We start from the raw sequence: 18445 nt of genomic DNA on the forward strand, positions 1-18445 counted from the left end.
CAGCGACGGTAACAGCAGCTGCAACGTCGTCCGAGGGATGTTCACATACAGTCACGTTTTCAGGACCAGTATACCTTCGTGAGCACGCAGGTACATACACAATATGACACAACATGTACATATGCAAGTAACCGGTTTCGATAAAGCACAGGAACAGACACAAGCAAAGTCGAAATTTTTTCTCCGCGTTGAATTCGATAGTGCTGCTGTGGTCTGTTCCACGCCTAGCTGCCTCTGCACCCCCATCCTGGCCTCTTTTCTCATTCTATACGGGAACTTAACGGCCGATACCGGCAGATCAGGCGAATGCTTTAGTATCATTAGCACCGGACGAAGGAGATTTGGCTGCTTTGAGAAAGCGATGAATTATCGCCTATGTGTCACGGTACACACGCACCGATCTAGCGTGACGAGTCTTTTATATAAACAGAGCATAGAAGTATTGATAGATTCAGTGACCGACAGCGGATGAACCAATGGATAAATGCTACGTCACGCGGCCAAAGGGGAAAATCACTATTGAACATAATACTATTATGCTATCCTATCTCCGCATAATGAATTAGGTATAACGTAAATTACCCACTTACTTTACGCATTTAGACGTATGTATATATTATTCATTCTCAGCATATAGTAACTGTGAAACGATTTTATTTTGGCATATATATATATATATATATATATATATATATATGGGAATGATGATGATATTCAATACAACATGAGGTGGGGTCACTAATTTGCTAATTATTGCAAAAAGGATGAAAAAAATCACTGACGAACTTGATCACCGTAGAATTGTTATCGGATACCAATGAGTGGAATATTGTACACGATCTATCCATCGTATTCCCCCCTCTTTTACCCCCCCCCCCCGTATTATTACAATATATATATATATATATATATATAATAGATGGAGAAGAGAAAGATTACTCTAATAATTAAGGTGATCGGCTAGTACTAAACTTCGAACTTCGGATAGAGCGCCGCGACATCTGAGTAGTCAGAAGGGTCTACGTCATAGCTATAGGTATGTACATGAGCACGCCTAGCTATGTATACAGAGACGTACGTCTTGCGCAGTCTACAGGTGGTACGTTAGCAGACGATAATGGCTCTGACAAGTTTCATTAGTCATACTTTATTCATTTTGACGTAAGTGACATGTATTGATAAAAAGATGAAGTAAAGCACCTCGTATGTATACACAATAATGACAATATATCAATAGGTGACAGTAATACAACAAACAGACGCTCTTTACTCAGCAGCATTGTAGCAAATTACTGATTAATAGTGAAAATGATGATGATTAATTTTAAATTATTAAGTGGCCCACTATATGTCATTTGTTTTGTTACAATGAGTTCAACAAAATATGGGCTAATTTTATACAAGACCTGAACAATAAGGCCGCGTTTTTGTTTCGTGCTATGTTGCCAGAGGTCGATCGTGACCGTTTGTGGAAATGGCACCCCTACTGCGCGCACCGTGACGCCTATTGGAGCACTATTATGTAATAGTTGTTTGTCATTTGGTAATATCTTTACACTTGAATAGTGGTATATTTAGATTGAATATTGAAATGCTTATCCTAATAACATTAGGTAAATCCTATTACGGGCTAGGTCCGCCGCCCATTTGTACCTTAGTTGACCCTGGCAACGGGTACCGAAGGTCATCAACCGTCTGTCTATCTGACGATATTTCGGGACATTATTGATCCTGGTGCTGCTAGGAAAATATTATTTGTGATCACTGAGCGGTTGCGTGTAAATTTGGCCTTATTCTATTCGAGTTGGCCATATATATTTGTATGGACTATGGGTTGTTCACGAGCCAGAAATACGTCTGGACGCGAAAAAGCTGCTACTGCCGGTTTCTTTCTGTTAATAATGATGTGATAGTAATAACAAAGACATGAATTTTCACGCAAACGGGTCACTGTTTATGACAGCTTTAGCCCTTGCCGCCAGTGTTCCTTCCGTTGTTTTTGTTGTTGCAACGGAAGTGGGTGGCTTGCGCTGCTTGTTTTGTGTCCTCAACAGTTCTCAGCGTTGTAGCTGCTACTGCCGCTGGTGACCAGAACCGCGCTGTGGGGAGGGAGCACGAACGGCTAGCGAGCGGACCGTTAGAGAAAGAACGGAACAACGAAGAAATAAGCCGGTTAGCAGGCTGAAATAGAGACCAATGAATGGATACGCGACGAAACTAAAAGCGGCAACCCCAGTCACCGACTAGATAAACGCATCTATTGATGGGTGAATAAGAAGTTGTGCGTAATCTGGATACGCGCGGAGCAAGGGTAAAGCCATACGAGTATCGGCCTCGAACAGGAAATGACAACTTCCACTGGGACCAACGTTGCCATCGACGACGATACACAGTCATAACTATCAAAGGCGATCATCATTATTTTGTCCTTCGATTAATTAAGTTATTGGCATTATGACTACCGTCACATGACAATAGTGCTTCGGGTAGTTGACAGGGGCTTATAGGTACGAGTACGGTTTAGTGCTATTATAGAACAGCTGATATTCAGATCAACAGATCGATTTGGGGGATATTTCCATATCACTGCCACCGTTCACCCCTTATGATTATAAAGAATAAATGTTTTTAATAATAACTAAAGTCTGTTAATAGGTATACGTAAATCCATTCACAACAAGACCTAAACAGCATATGCATAAGAAGTAATTTTTTATGTGCTGCCCCGTTCGCCATTGAAGAATTTGTCAATGCGCGAAACGTGTTACTTGTCCTCTTCTTCAGATATTAGGCTATCATAATTAACCAACTATAAATTATAATTCTGCTATACTGTGACAGATAAAAGATAATAACAATATCAATTATATTTATACGAACAATTTATCATGGTCGAACCTTTTTAAAGGGTACACACTGTACATGGCTTTGTTAGGCTGCTCCCAATATCCGTCCCCGTACAGATGGTACGGTGCATATGTTTTGTATGTAAAATATAAAGCGTAGATATAGACGCAGCGTGGCTGATTCCGAAAAGGCTGGGAAATGCTAGATAAAGGGAGGGGTGATGGCTCCTAAAATAACAACAGTCATCAACAAGGTGAAGCTGGCTGGCTGGCGTTGGTATTCTTAGTTAACACGTCAGCGTTCCCCTGGCGGCAATGCCAGTCAACACCAAAGGGTGTTGTTGTTGTCATGCTTTCTTCTATTTCTACTTCCTGCTGGCATGTCAATTTAAATAACAATAAAAAAAAGCAAACGCAAAGTAGAACAAAGCTGTGATTGCAGTAAGATATTCTTCTCCGCATTTGCCTATCTGTGATAGCTAACGTGTAATCTATGTAGCGCCGCTGCTCCCTCACAGATTCGCAGCGGTTTCAGCTCAAGCCCTGCGCGAAGGCATAGCAGGAAGTCGTTCGGGGAATGACCTTCAACAAATGCATACAGGAGCGTTTCGAGCCGTGTACGAGTCGTTCACGACTTCGAAATAGCCGCCAGTGAAATACGCACATACTTTGATACAGCATAAGGATGCCCTTTCAGCGTCTTTTATTTGATAGCGCTGCCTCTTTGAGCGTGAGCCTGCCTGATATATTATATGCGATGTCGTATTACTATATCTATATAGAATATATAAGCACTTAGTAATATTACTGTTGACAAATCTGTCGTCGCCATCGCGTCAAGCTGGAGATAGATAGTGCGTAATTTAATTTACGTAATCATTAGGGAATAGTACATAATATATTAGAGGTATTAGATACACTGATTATATGCGAAACGGGTAACATCATTGGCGGCAGCAGCAGCAGCAGCAGCAGCAGCGACGAAAACCACGCCTCTAGACTGATTTCAAAGAATGCTTGCAGAACTTCGAAGAAGACTGCCAGATACAGATAATAATAGTACTATTATGAGGAGGGAAACTGGAGTTCATGATAATGACGATTATGTCTCCCGTCGAATAATTGCAGAAATCGTTTCTAGTGTGACGTGACTTACGGTTGGCTGTACGTGTAGAACGTCTGCCCAAACCAATGGCCGACTTACGGGTGAACATTCACGAGCGTCCTCTGGCAGAGCTGAAACCCATTTCTGTTAACCGTTATACAGACATATACAGCGTTTAGGGGCATTTGCACAGCATGCCATAATACTTCTATATACGATCATCCGTTAAGTCAGGAACGACATTATTGAAGGGACGCCATTTCTAACGCGCGGGTACTCGCTTCGCTTCATTCAAAAGTATTATTTAGAAGCGTGTACAAATAGCATACAGTTGCTTTTCGACTGTCTTCATTAAAGAATTTAGGTGTTGACAGGACGTATTGACTCTACTATTTGCTCTGCTTTGCTATAGCCTCTCAGGCCAATCTTTTTTTTTACCGTACAGAACGCCCGAGGCCGTTGTCATTGCGCGCGACTTCTTCAAATTCAACCCGTAGGAGCTCTTCGCTTGCCAGTTAGTTGTTGGTTACTACAATACTCCCGCATGGCGTACAGCAGCGGTATGACGTGACAAGTCGTTGCCAATCGTCTTTTCTTGCGAGATAGGCACTGAGGCTTTGACTGGGCTTCTGAGACACTCGTCAGCGGCACGTCGGGTCTTCACTGACGTTACGCGTGCGTAAGATGTCCTGCACCTTCTGTCGTATCTTGGACAACTGGAGGGCGGAGAATCAAACTCCTAGCGTGGACTGCCACCGATAGATAGACATTTCTTGAGAAAAAGCAAAAAGTAAAGTCAATAGTTTATGCGAATGCGTATACCGTAATATGAATGTCAGAACAAATTCGTCACCCTCTCGTATTGATATCTGCGTGGATGACTGACTGACTGACTGGCCGGCCACTGCTGTTTGTTGTCGTAGTCTAAGATTAAAGCTAGGGATCGACAAAGCGACAGGCCAACAGAGCGTTATAGAGTCGACCGAAAGTATTGAACCAACTGACATTATTACACCACAAAACCAATGGCGACGAGGAAAGCATCAACGATGCGACTGGCGTTGTCGTGCCAGCGGGCAATGCTTTGAAATGGCACAGTCAATTCAATACAGGCGGTGATCGTGACGAGAAAATGACGTTGACGTGAAGTAGGACGGGCGAGCGCGCCGGCCCGGCGCGGGCAACTTGAGGGGACCGGATCTAAACCATAAAGAAGATAGCATTATACACAGGGCATGGCAGACGCAGCGACGACGAAGGGCGACTGAACAGTCTTACTGGCTCGTTCCTGCTGTAGTTGTAGTCTCCCGTCGCGCGCGGTCCTATGCATTTGAGGCTTCTGACAGGAGAGAAGTTTCGCTGCAAGATGTCGTTAATCGACATGTAATCTGTGTGCTGTTAGTATTCAGGAGACGCAATCCGATTTGTAGATTTTAATGGGTCGACCGTGAATCGTTAGAGGCTTTGTTTTTTATTACGAGGCACAATAACGTGGATATCGTTATTGGTGTAATTAAACCAACTGTTTTAAACAAGCAGCGACGAAGGAACTACCCCCTGGTTGTTTTGATCAAAGCATATTGATATCGAACATTTTTTACTATTTCATTTATCCTTAGATATCTCAACCAGTAGTGTTAGTCAAAAATTTACTCAGGTAATTCTTCAAAGGGCGTCTCTAGTGCCTCCGTTACGCTACATATATCGTACATATAGTTATTCACGCGGTGCACTCAAGTATGTCGAATGGAGAAAGGGTCTTTGACAGCGGCGGCCGAAGCCGTATCAGCAAAGCCTTAAGGCCTTTCCTGCCTAGGCTAACGTTAGCGGTGATGGTAACGACGGTAAAGATAGCAATAGTGTTAGTACTAAAGCGCTAGTACGATGTCTGTACCGTCATGTACCGAGGGCGGAGCAAGACAGGTCAATCCCTTTTCGTGTAAAAAAGCAACCGCGGTCGAAAATCAACAATTTGTCACGACGTTGACGGCGCTAGCAGAACGCTATAGTGTCATAATTGCGACAGCAGAGACTTTGCTAATTCTCTCTCTCTCTCTCTCTCTCTCTCTCTCTCTCCCCTTTCCCGGAATGTCTTGTCAAGAAGTTCTCCCATGCTCAGGGTGTATATTGTTTGTCTCAAGTTTTACCATCATCATTGTCATCTTTTTTCTTTTTCTACAGGACAATACAAGTTGCCATGTGTTAGCACGCACCTATTCCCATCCTTGGTGAAGAATCTTGCGGTGTTTGTTGTATAAAGCGCCACCATTGTTTGTAACAAAACAATTAATAAAATATAGAGTTAAAACGAAGCAAATTGACTGAATCTAGCTTATAATGATGTATTGTTATCAATCGCTGACGAGCGTATTTTCTTTTAGCAACAAACGAAGCGAGGCGGAAGGCTAAGTAGTTATCACTAGGATCGCATTTGAAGGTACTATCCATACGCATGCATAGTTCATATATCTGTTTCAGTGTATGTGGCGATTATGGATTTTTCTGAAAGTTACATCACGCTATTACGTGTCTATTTGTTATCTATATGTTTATGTCTGTGACCGACTTCTTGCCGGTCATATGACGGGAACCGTTTCCCTGTTTAGGCGAGTGTATCCGAAATGCTCTTAAAAAAACTACGTCGTTATGTTTACAGTAGGACAAACGGGACATAAAATTTTAGAATTAGCTAGAAAAAGATGTTTCAAAGTTAAAAGTGAAAATCTTACTCAAAGTAGAAATTACAGAAACTGAATTGGAAAGATAGATTTAATAGTCCCGCTTCTCAGAAAGGCTTAGTATACAGCGGGTCGTCATCGATCTTTCGTGTTGCAATTATCCGTTCTTATTCTTTAAGCAAGTATCTTCTGAATTATACGGAATAGAATACAGAGACGTTTTCGCCGAGGTTGAATCTGATTCAGGCGTAAACATATACATTAATTGGCGATCAGCCTTTTCAACTACAGATTTTTCCCGACTGGAAGTTTATTTTTGGTTTGTTTTTGTACAATAATGGCTTATTAATTATCATGAGTGTAAAAATAGTATTATAGGGATGTCAGTCCATCTATTTACTAACTGTCTTCTTCCGTCTGTTATCGGAGGCAACAAATGGTCTATAAATAATAGTTTGAGTAGGATCTCTTTAGCTGAACTGCAGGTTGGCTAAACGTAAATATTTATGACACTGAAATTCTCAACGGCCGACAAAGCAGACGACATGGTAGCTTCAGTTAGAAACTAAAATGAACTCGGACCAGATTTCACCGAAATGGTCGAAGAGTGCTACTCCCAGTTTACACCTTAACACCGATACGATTCTAAAGCGTTAGCTTCGTCTGCACTACGCAGGCAGTCACTTGCGAAGCGGCAGTAGAACGAATGAACAATGGCCACTTACCCTGCTTTCGGAAGAGAGCTAAGCACATTAATTAGAAACAAAGCACGATTCATTTTTTTGTGTCCTCGACAGCCTTGTAGTTTCGTGGCCTAGGTGACCGGCCGGCGGACCCGCACGGACGCCGACTACCTGACGAACTAGTACTACTTTCCTTGCGAGTCTTTCGTCTATCATAATAATCCCAAACCGCGGCGTCCTTCGAGGAACAGCGATAGATTGAAGACGCATGACAGAGAGGCAGGTTCTTTTCTAGGCCATAAATCGTTTTGCGTTTTTGTGTTCGATGTAATTTTTCCGCGTTTGTTTTATCGTTACTCAGCAACTAATTAGGACAGACGCATTTCAACCTAATGATAACTCGATATATCATCACTTGGCACTGGTGATGTGGTTGTTCTTCTCTCATCTATCTATTGCTTGTTTGTTGGTAGAGGCAGACCTCAGATCGGATTCAAAAATTACTGCTATATATTAGTATGTTGTAGCCTTTGGCACTCTTTCAGCGAATCTATTATCTTGTGTTCGACACGGAAAGGCAGATGTGAAATTTTCTGAAAATAAGACAGAGTTAGTTTAAGTTGTTGCCTGAGCAGGCCACAACAGAAAAAATATGGGGATTTGCTGTCAACAATGACAAATTACACGAAGTCGGAGTATCCTCTATTAGTGCAAAATTGAAGAAGATACGAGATGACGGACGGAATTTACAATGGGAATAGAAAAGTCACCGCAAAACTCTAGCGGATAAGGTGTTTTTGAATGCCAAAAAAGGTTAGACCACTTGATGTACCATTAAATCGCATATAGAAATCGCATCCTACGTCGTCCTTCATAAAAGTCAAAGATTCAATTAACGTTACGTAATTGACACAATGGACGAACAGTATGTATAAACAGTACAATACGAATTTAGAGATCTTCTGTCTACTATAGATGGACATCCTCATATTGATCCGTTGACGACACTATGCGTGTCTTAATATATCGCTCCCACTATCTATATATATATATATATATGACTAAGATCAATGGCTGACGTGTACGTGTGTGTGTGTGCCCATAGCAACTAGAAACAAATTATAGAGCTTCAAATCTCTTTTTTCTTTTTCTACTAAATGTATCCGTGGCAGTTTTTTCATGCACGGCGTAACGCATTCAGAAAGCAGTGACGACAGCAGTTGTAATCCAATGGCTGTTTGTGAGTTATTACTCCGCAGGAAGCTGGCGGGACTGCTTTAGATGTCATTCTTATAGTACTATTACATCATGATAATAAGTGACGTACCGGGCGCATAAAACGACAAGCTTCTGCGGACGCTGAGTGTCAATTGCCCTCACCGGCCAAAACGTTGTTTATAGGAGCGGCAGCTAGGAGCACGCATGCCCCGTGAAGATGAAAAGTGCCACGCTAAGAAACCAATGACAGTCAAACCGTTAGCGATTCCCGTAGCTGGCGAAGGACAGTTAACGCTTACGTGTCAGTGTGCCTGCTACTGTGTGCCTGTATTTGCCACTGGGCCTATGGTTAGCGCTAAGTGACGTGACATTTCGATGGCAAGTGCCTACAGAATCGGCCACTTGAAACCGTTTGTACAGCGGACCGTCAGCAGGAGCAGCGACCTTAGAAATAGGAACCTAGTCTGGAAAACCTAATTTTCGTGTTCCTTAATGTGTATAACACATGCATATATGCGCAGGTTCGAATGCCGGATGGAGCCGCTTTTGCCGTCGCTTTATCCATAGACCCTGTGGCTCGTCTGCTGATGTTGGACGACAGCCAGCAGCAGCGGTAAACTTGCCATCACCGCCCCAGTACTGGCCATGTTGTATGCAGTATGATGAATTTGTCTTGAGCGCCTCGTTCATATGTGAATGGGGAACAAACCTAAAGTATAATAGCTGGCCAGCTTCCTGAGCGCTAGCTAGAATGTAAATTACGTAGATAACGAGTCAACTGGAGGATAGTATTCTTTGCACATATAATGTTAGAAGAACTCGTACCATAACGAATGCTTTTTTTATTTTTTCAATGGTGCGGAAGTTGTACCTGCGGAAACCGTGGACGCGTACAGCAGGGAGGTGCTACTGGTACAAACAACCAGCGAAAACGAGAAGTGCCTCAACAAACATGTCGAGAAAGTTGACTAAGGTCGCATTTTTCTAACTTTAGTCTCGCATCTAGTTTGCTGAAGTAAAAAGAGAACATGAGAGTTGAAAAAAAAAAACTGCCAACATGGACAGAAACTGCTGGTTAAAGGAAAACACTTCTTCGGCGAGCCACACTCGAGCGACTGGCACGTCTTCCTTCCTTAGGATATTGAGGAGCTTGTTTAACCGAAAATCCGAAACCGAGGAGTGTCTCCGATCAAGACGCGCGTGCAAAGCGAGGCTGGCACTCGGAGAGTGGCGTCGTCTCGAAAAATGTGAGGCTGGAGGAAGCTACCGCGAGATGGGTGCTGATGGGAATCGCTAGAAATGAATCGGTCGCAGCTCCCTGAAACCCCTCGAAATCCGTTTTTCTTCTTGCTATCTTGAGCTCTCCTTCTTTTGCTTCCTCCATGTGTTCGATGCAGATACAGACCCGGATCCGTGCAAAAGACAAACGACAAGCTGGGCGATGGCACACTGTCTTCCTCTCGTGTCGTAGCTTAGCAGCTTCGAAAATATCGTTTTTTTACACTTTCCTGCAGGCTCTTGGCTGACAACTTTTCATTTCGTCGACGTTTCCGCAATGTCCTGGACAGAACCATTGCTACAGGAAAGGTAACGTCAGCGAGTGTTCGCGGTGGCGCTTGACGACCAGAATGTCAAGGATGACGTAAACGACTTTCATTAAAAGGAAACAGGTAGATAAATAGCTAGTTCGAAACAGCCGACGCAGGCGGTGCTGGAGATACTACTTGCACTCGGGTATCAGCGTATGACAATGAGCGATGGGGGACTGCGGTAGCCTCAGAATTGTAACATCGGCCAGAGAAAAAGAATTAATGTCTGCTCAAAAATCTCGGAGAAGCTTAGCAGGTTGGTACTGAGCGAGGCAGCTCGCCGCAGTACGGCTTGACAGCAATGGCAGCAGAAGGAGCAACAACGGTAGCAACGTCACAAATAGTCGGACTAAAGGCTACTAGATGATAGAAAGCACATCCGATGACGGCGTCAGAAATACCTTGTCAGACTGAGAACGAAAGAGATGGGGAAAAAAGGAAACATATCTAGGACTTATTGTTATACGGGTTGTCTAGTACTTAGCGCTAGCACCGCACGATTCTTGAGTGGGTGGCGCGGAGAGGGCTAGAATAAGGGCACGTCTGCCTTCGAACAGGGGGACTCGAGTCACCCAGTTCAGGGACGCAGTTCACTCGTGTGCTTGGCGTTTAACGATGCATAGAGATCATATAACAAAAGATCCGTCTATTCTTTTTCTAAAATCTGCAGAGCAAGCTCGACCATTTGTGAAGGAGATGATCACAGACGCCCTGATGTGCAGTCAGTGCATTGAGATGAACTTTGTGTATTACAAGTAACAGACGGAATTATTGCCCAAATGACGAGTTCTAAGTAAGCCCTCCCTAAAACCTATATTTTCTTCCAGTTAACACAAGCTTTTAGTTCGATCAATAAATGTGTTTACCAATGCGAACGTGTTGGCATGTAATTTTTGCCACCGTTTTAAGAGCGCAATACAGTCTGGTAGAACACTGCCTAAGATGGATTCAAAGGTTTATGTAGGTATACTGAAAATGTTATTTAATTTTGAAAAAAACTGATTGTTGCCACCTAAACATACGCAATAAATTAATCAGAAAGCTAGACCTTTATTGTAACGACGCTTGCCAGATGGGGACGGTAACTTTCCGCGCCAACTTTGTTCGCTTCCCTGAGTTCGCTGGGTCGGTTTTGTGAACGTCAAACCACACCGCTTTGTCTGGCATTTGGTATGTCTACGTACGGTTCGATTTCGAAACACGTTGTGTATTCAATGAAAAAACAAAGGATAATTTTTGGCAAAAGTTCATCGGCGGCAAAGGCGGTGTGCGTCTTTCCCCCTAATGCTCGTCGCCTTAAATAGAATACAAAACGGACAAAGCTAACCTAGTTTTTGACCTAGTTTTAATAAAATAAATCATATGTATTCATCTATAGTATCCAACACATATCGGGAACGTCTTTGAGCTAGCAACCACTTTCATAATAGCTCATCTATGTTTTCTAGCCTGTATCTGAATGGACCCTTCTAGTTTTGCAGCGCGCCATTCTACAGAATAAAACATATACATAACGCGTTTCGATCTATGTAGCCGATGCTGACAGCGGAACGTCTGCCGTTGTTTTTCCGCTTGCCGTTCGCCCAATTCAAATATTACTACTCAATGATCATTACTATTGTTGCCGTTTGAGATGAAAAAAAGATTCGTTCCTCAGCTGGGGAGGTGCTTGCGTCTCTCAGATAGCTTGTTTGTTCGGCACTACCTAGATGTAAACTAATAGCGGACCGTACGCCGCCACCGACAAGAGCTGCGTTCAGTGCAATGAAACGTGCATACAACTAACGGAAGATTGTTACGCGTGCGAAAAACTAACCTAGCAACAAAAGCGTTGGACCTTATTATTACCCGGCGGCCGTTGTGGCCGCGCCGTTACTAGCACCAGTGGAACGCCGCACTCAAACACCCTTTCTTTACGGACACAGCTTTTCACTAGCCATCCATTGGTTCGCTAGTTACCACTGACGCAACAGGGCTTTGATCAAACGAACACGGACAAATATAGGGACACCCAGCAGCACAAGCAGAAATAGATAGATAGCCGTCGATGTGAACGAAACTGGGTCCCGCCCAGTCCTGCACCAGTTAGTCTCGTTGCGTTCTTTCGCGGCTGTCTGTAGGAAAACGCAAACGTTTCGCACAGGTATGAAATACTTAATTGGGGTGCGAATTGGCGGCGACCGCTGTTGCGGTGGTGCCACCCCTGCTCCACAGCAGGAATCGTTGCTTAGAATAAGACAGGGAAGGTAAAATGCAAGGGGTGCGGTGGAAGCTAGCTGATGGTGTTGCCAAGAGGAGAACGAACAAGTAGCGGGATACGGTACCCGGCAAAGGAGCCTCTGTGAGAAAATACCAACAATCTCATTACTTGGAGCTGCTAGATTTTAGCTTTTACAAGCTGCTATAGTCTGTTGCCATCAATGGACGAGGTGCAATGTATAGCAGTAAGACCGCGTACATAGGTCTCGACAGGTACGATTGAGAATGCTTCGGCGCTGCAGTGGCTGTGGCCGCTGCACTGCTGAAATGAAGGACTATAGAATATATAAAGACAGCAAGGACGACAAACGTAAAGCTATCCAATGATTCAATGGAAGAGTTCAAAAGTTGACTGGATCTGGACTTGTAAATGATGGCAAATGATCGAGAATCGCTTTTGTTTTTTGAGAAACAGCCTGGTATCGATAGATTCGAAATTGCGTGACCAGGTCAGTGGATTACATATACTATACGTATAGCGAAAAATCACAAGGCAAGCCAAGCCAAACGTTGGTTAGTATTATTTTTTTTTCGAAAGTCTGCGGAATTATTGCAGCGAATTGTGGAGTCGCAGTGCCGGAGAAGAAAATCGAAAAAAAATTTGTTTCGATCAGGAACTTCGCCATTTTGCAACGAACGTATGCACTTACAGATGAGGGGCATTGTTTCTTATATAGCGTATGGACGCCATTGTCTTGGGTGCGAGGTCCGCGTATTGTTGATGTCTGTCAACGGTGTGGCGGTCGAGTGTGCCAATTGATACAATGCTAGTCAACATTTCATCAAGGCCAAGATGTGCTGTAGTAACGTATTTGTTTCTATTACGTACCTATTTTGATCTACGCTGGACTGCAAAACGATAACAGGCAATTTCAAAATGCCCCTCCTCAATTCGTTCGAAGACTCTACGGTTATATTTACATCGGAGACGACAGCCAGCTCTGGTGTTATATGTTTCGAGATTTGGCCGGCTAAAATTGAAGGTCATGAATGTAAACAGGGGCAGCAAACACTCCGCTGAATAGATTTAGATTTACCCCACTTATTTCAGTAAGTTGATAAAACTAATAAATTTATAATTGAATAGCAATTTTTTCATGATGTGAAAAGATTTGCCAGAACGGTTATAAATTGTGGCGTACAGAAAAATGCATAGAAAACAAAAAGAAAAGTTTTTCCTGCCACTGTGATGTCAGCTGTAGTTTACGCCATGAAGAATAACATGTAATTTCATTTTAACGGGGGTTGTAGGGTCAATCCAAAATTTTCCTCTGGACTCTAGCATGATGAAGGGGCGAATGGGCCAACGCCCAAATTGGCGTGCAATTTGAAGCCAGTGTATGGGCGCAGTGGGCCCTGCAGTTGCCACATGTTTGACAGAGGCCGTTTTCGTAGTCAAGTATTTCGCTTCTCCTTCGTGACCCAAGTTTTTTTTGTTTCCCCATTCGGGTTGTTTCGTTTCGCTGCCTTCGTCTTTCTCTCCGTTGGAATGGTGTGAAATTTGCCTTGATCCCCTGGCTACTCATACAATGTTTCACCTAACCACGAGCTGGATCGTCCGACCGAGATTACTGAAGTTGCTCTGATATGCGGCAAGCCCGTCTTTCTGGCTCGCAGAAGACATAGGCGTCTTTGGAGGAACTCACAAAAAATAAGAGGATCGAAGCGAAAGCAATAAGTCTAACCAGAACTATTAAGCAACCATGGACGCGTCCGAAACTCCAAATGGCTGGCATGCGTCTAATTTCGAATTCTACTTCCGTACAAAGTCTCCTAAAGCTCTTGGGTACGATACGGGCTGTTGAAATCAAATGTAAAAAGGCTAGGATTTCATGCAGCTCACTGTACATGGTCAGCTATTATTGTTTTTTTTTTTAATAAAACGTGGCTATCTATCGGTTGCAATGGATTTTATGTTAAATATAACTATTTTGGTTTAATCTTATATTAGTCCTCTAAACAACTTCAATGGATATTTTCCGTTCATAGCAATGACGATTTCTGTCTTAAGTCCGCTAGAAAATTGGAAAAGTTTTCTAGACGCAGCGTCGAATACGTGCTGCATGAGACTTACGAAAGAGGACCATGGTCCGCCCCCTCCCATTATGCCCTTTTTTTCTACCAATTTGCCCGGCTCCTCTCTAGCTTTACCTTGACATGACTGTCGAGTACAAACCTACCGTAAAAGTGGTGGCTGGGTCGCCCATAAGCTGACGCCAAAAAGTATATTCCTATGGTCCAATCGCATATATAGAAGCTTTCACCGTGGAACAGAATGCGCGAACTTAAGCAAATTCATGACAGCACACACTGATGTCGCCATATATAAGTGTTGGGCGAACTCGAGCATTAAAAATCGTCCAGCGTTCAAATAAAATTTCAGTCCGATAAAACGGGTATGATATAAGATCGCTGTTTTCCTTAGTCTGCAGTTTTCTTGACCTATGTCCTTTGTGACCTTTCTTCGAAAAATACTGGCAAACTAATCCCTGCATTGTCAGTCCTTTATCTCAGTGCGGGTCAGCTGTCAGGTCTTATATCAAGTAAGTGGCAAGATCCGATGAAAATGTTATCAGTTTGTGTTGATTAAAAAAGCTGGAATATCGTCTGAGATTTCGTCGTACTGTAGATCGTTGTGCATCTGAGATCCGAGGTTCGATATAATTGCTTTGTTCATTCACGCAGGTTCTGTAGTACCAGAACTCGAAACAGCGTTTCTCAGTCTCTTTCAACGAAGGTCTGGCCGTCTAGGCCACCAGGTCGAGATCCAATATCGTCAGATAAAAAGTTCATGCGCATATTAACAGCACAAATACTTGTATCGTATACTTATAGCTGGTGGATACAGATCTACAAACAATACATTAGGCGCTCAATCGAATTTTTTTAGGGACATCAGGAATCATTTTTGAGGGTGCTTCTACATACATTACACAACGCGAGGCACGTCAGAACTGAGGCAGAGCAATATTTAATCAACAGCTTAATCGTCCTATACGTTTGATATCACTCTATCATTGAATGCCGATTAAAGGACCATGGTAATTCATAGCATCACTGCACTGCCCTCCCATTAATTTATTCTGTCCAGGTGGAACTGTAATTATAGTCTGTTTTGAGGTAAACGTCCTTGTGGATCAAGCACTGCAAACATTAACATATAGGACAACATATGGTTCTGTTTTAACATCTTCACCTGTTAAATTCTTAATGTGATCTGGCAAGGACTCTAACACACAGTTTGGCGTATATTTTGTTATTTTTTCGTTAGCATACAAATCAAACGTTAATAGATGTGTTCACACAGAAAGTAAGAAGGATCAGCGATTTGTGTTAAGTATAATACAGAAGTGGTGCTAGTGTTGCCTTTTTTCCTCGGAAAAGAAGAAGAAAGCCTTCTGATACGCTGAAACTATGGCACAACCATGGTCGAACACCGAAGTTTCGAGTCCGTTTCCCAAACATCACAATAGACTCTTATTGGTCAGGTGCATCTATAACGAGCTGCGTTTGATATAGACACATCTGGCTAAGAAAAGTAGTTAAAATTGAATTACATACATGACAATCCGCATCATTTAAAGTCTCCGTCACAGCTCATTCACAGCATTGAATACGGACGCAATGATCGTCCCCCAAATGACCGATTATCCGTTTTCTACGGATGCCCGCAGCTAAAAAGGTTGACGTTGACGTTTGTGCGGTCATGCGCGATTTTTACCTTATTCACCGGTGCTACGTTCTTTTTCCAGTGTCTATTCAATCGAAGGATTGCCATATGCGAATATCGGAGAATCGCTGTTAAAAGTGGTATGCCGTCACTGGGGGCTGCCTGCGTTTTCACGGCAGTGAATCTTTCGTTCCACGGTTCAATTGGGTCCTTGGTCATGATATTAAAATCCGGACAGCGAGCCGGCTGGTAGTAAGGAGCATTGGCGCGCATCTTGTAGGCTCCTAGAAGTAGAAACCGGGTCGGACGCGAAGTTAAAAGGAAGGTGGGGTAAGGGTGGAGGGGGAAGAAGCGGAGAGCAACACGCTATGGCCGCGGCAAGGTTCGGCCCGAAGCAGCTAACTTATCTTTGTCTGTACTCTTCGGGCTTCCGTGCTTCATCTCTGCCTCCTAGTGTTCGGCTAGCTTCATTTTTCATTTCTGGCTTCTTTCAACGAGAACCACCTTATTGGGTCCGGCTGGCCTGCTTAGCAGACCTGTTTCTGCATTTTATCGACATATTGGCATAGTTGTGTGCAGGGCAACCGTGTCTCTGAGATGGATTACTTTGACAAGTTTCTGCGGTGGCGACGACCTCCGGGACAACTGGCGAAACCGCCCGCCGGAACGGCATCAGCAGCAGGAAGCCGCCCGAAGCTCGGGGCCAAAGCACGGCCCGCTAAATTGTACTACGTTAGCCCGTCTCCTCAATACGTAACCGCGACAGCAGCATTCCCCGACGTTGGAAACGCTCGTTGAAGTTATAAAATCGGAAATTTCTTCGATGTTCTTCAAATGTATTCTGCATACAGATACATACTTGAGGTTCTATAGAACGTCTGAATTCTCTACTACACAAACTAGCCCGACATACGTTACACGTTCAGATGCATCATGGTCTACTGCTATCTAGAGCAGTTTCTTAAAATTACGAATAATATAATAAGAATATGATGAGTCGCACACTTATCGTCTAATATATGCCATTGAAAGGCTTTGAACCAGTGACCCCTGACCTTTTTAGCCAGTACTTTAGCCGTACAAGTCACCGCGCCGTTGTGTCCTCAACACGGCAATCTTCGCGTGAAAAAACGTACGAGGATTAAAATCTAGAACAGTCAAAATGATGTAATTTACGTTATCGCTGTTAGCTGAGGAACATTAGCTACTTTGCAGAACAATTTTAAGTCTGTAGGTTCCAATATACTAACCCGTTTTAACCACCATTTATAGCTGGGTCATTTGCAGATACATTTACTTTATTAACAAAGCCGAAATTTCTGTAACAGACGGGAATCTTATCTGAATACAAACGTTTGTTTACACAGAAATCAATATGGTCGATTGCCTGTGTCAGAATCATTTCTAATAGATTAAGATTTTACGCACATGTTAAAAATAATGTTTAGTTAATTTAGCTAAGCAAGATTATCAGAAATTAAACTACGTAAATTCATGTTGTAAGTAACATGTTTTTCTTATCCCAATGGTTCCAGATACTGCCTCGGGCGTGCAGGAGTTCGACGCAGAGCCCGCTGATACAGAAGCGAATCCTCTCCAGAGTGTTCGGCTTACGTGCCGTGTCCGTAGTCGAAAAGGAGAATGTGTTTGGTTGAAAAATCGTCGTGTTGTGGGTAAGTTTATTGTCAGTCAAAATTGTACGATCAAAACGCGACGCTCATGTAGTTCCGATCAATTGAGTTCTATCGTATTAGTAGCAGCGTAACTGATTGTCCTGGGTAAATGAAACATTGTGTCTGTACACCCTGCTTGACCTCCTTGTATTCGATTCTCCTGCTCAGCCTCAGTAAAGTACATTCATGATTTACTTCCTAGCGATTCTATCAGATAACCGTTAGTGTTTGAATAACTGCGAATGTAAACATATGTAGGAGCGCATCAACTAAAAACATTTTATTACCACTTACTTTTTAACGATGACTGCTACTGCTGCTGCTGCTGCTGCCAATGTTTAATAGCTAAAGCTAGGCGAAGAAAAATTGGGCTGACTGAATTTCGCCTACTTTCAGGCCAAAACAAATCTCCAAGAAATTATCTATCTTTCTCTTATGGCATATTCGTACTAGTAAATATCGCGTCAACTAGGGTTTTGTTTTTGTCAATTTAGCCACTTCTAAGCAACTGGATTCAACGGGGTCCATTAATGGAGTAATTCCTCTTGGTCCAAGCAAATGGAGGCGGTATAGTCCAGTGCGCAGATGTGACCCTTACATTCCTACACCATTAAGACTGCATGCCGACATGTTCCATTCACATATCACAATCACGTCCACAGCACGCTACATGCACGCTAGTAATCTCCGCTTTCTTTTCCCTTTCTTATGTTCTCCATATATA

At 43.1% G+C, this 18445-nt stretch overlaps 1 protein-coding gene across 2 annotated transcripts in view; it reads left to right on the forward strand.

Annotated features, from left to right (window-relative positions):
- The window catches only part of LOC111252659 (irregular chiasm C-roughest protein-like), a 160561-nt gene that overhangs the window by 87722 nt on the left and 54394 nt on the right, over nt 1-18445 (forward strand). For both annotated transcript variants that reach the window (XM_022810905.2, XM_022810904.2), the window contains exon 2: nt 17584-17721. In XM_022810905.2, the coding sequence (XP_022666640.1) occupies nt 17584-17721 (138 nt within the window). The remainder of the gene's footprint in view (nt 1-17583; nt 17722-18445) is intronic.

This window comes from Varroa destructor, unplaced genomic scaffold (genome assembly GCF_002443255.2).
Source record: "Varroa destructor unplaced genomic scaffold, Vdes_3.0 BEIS01000006.1, whole genome shotgun sequence".
Classification (NCBI taxonomy): domain Eukaryota; kingdom Metazoa; phylum Arthropoda; class Arachnida; order Mesostigmata; family Varroidae; genus Varroa; species Varroa destructor.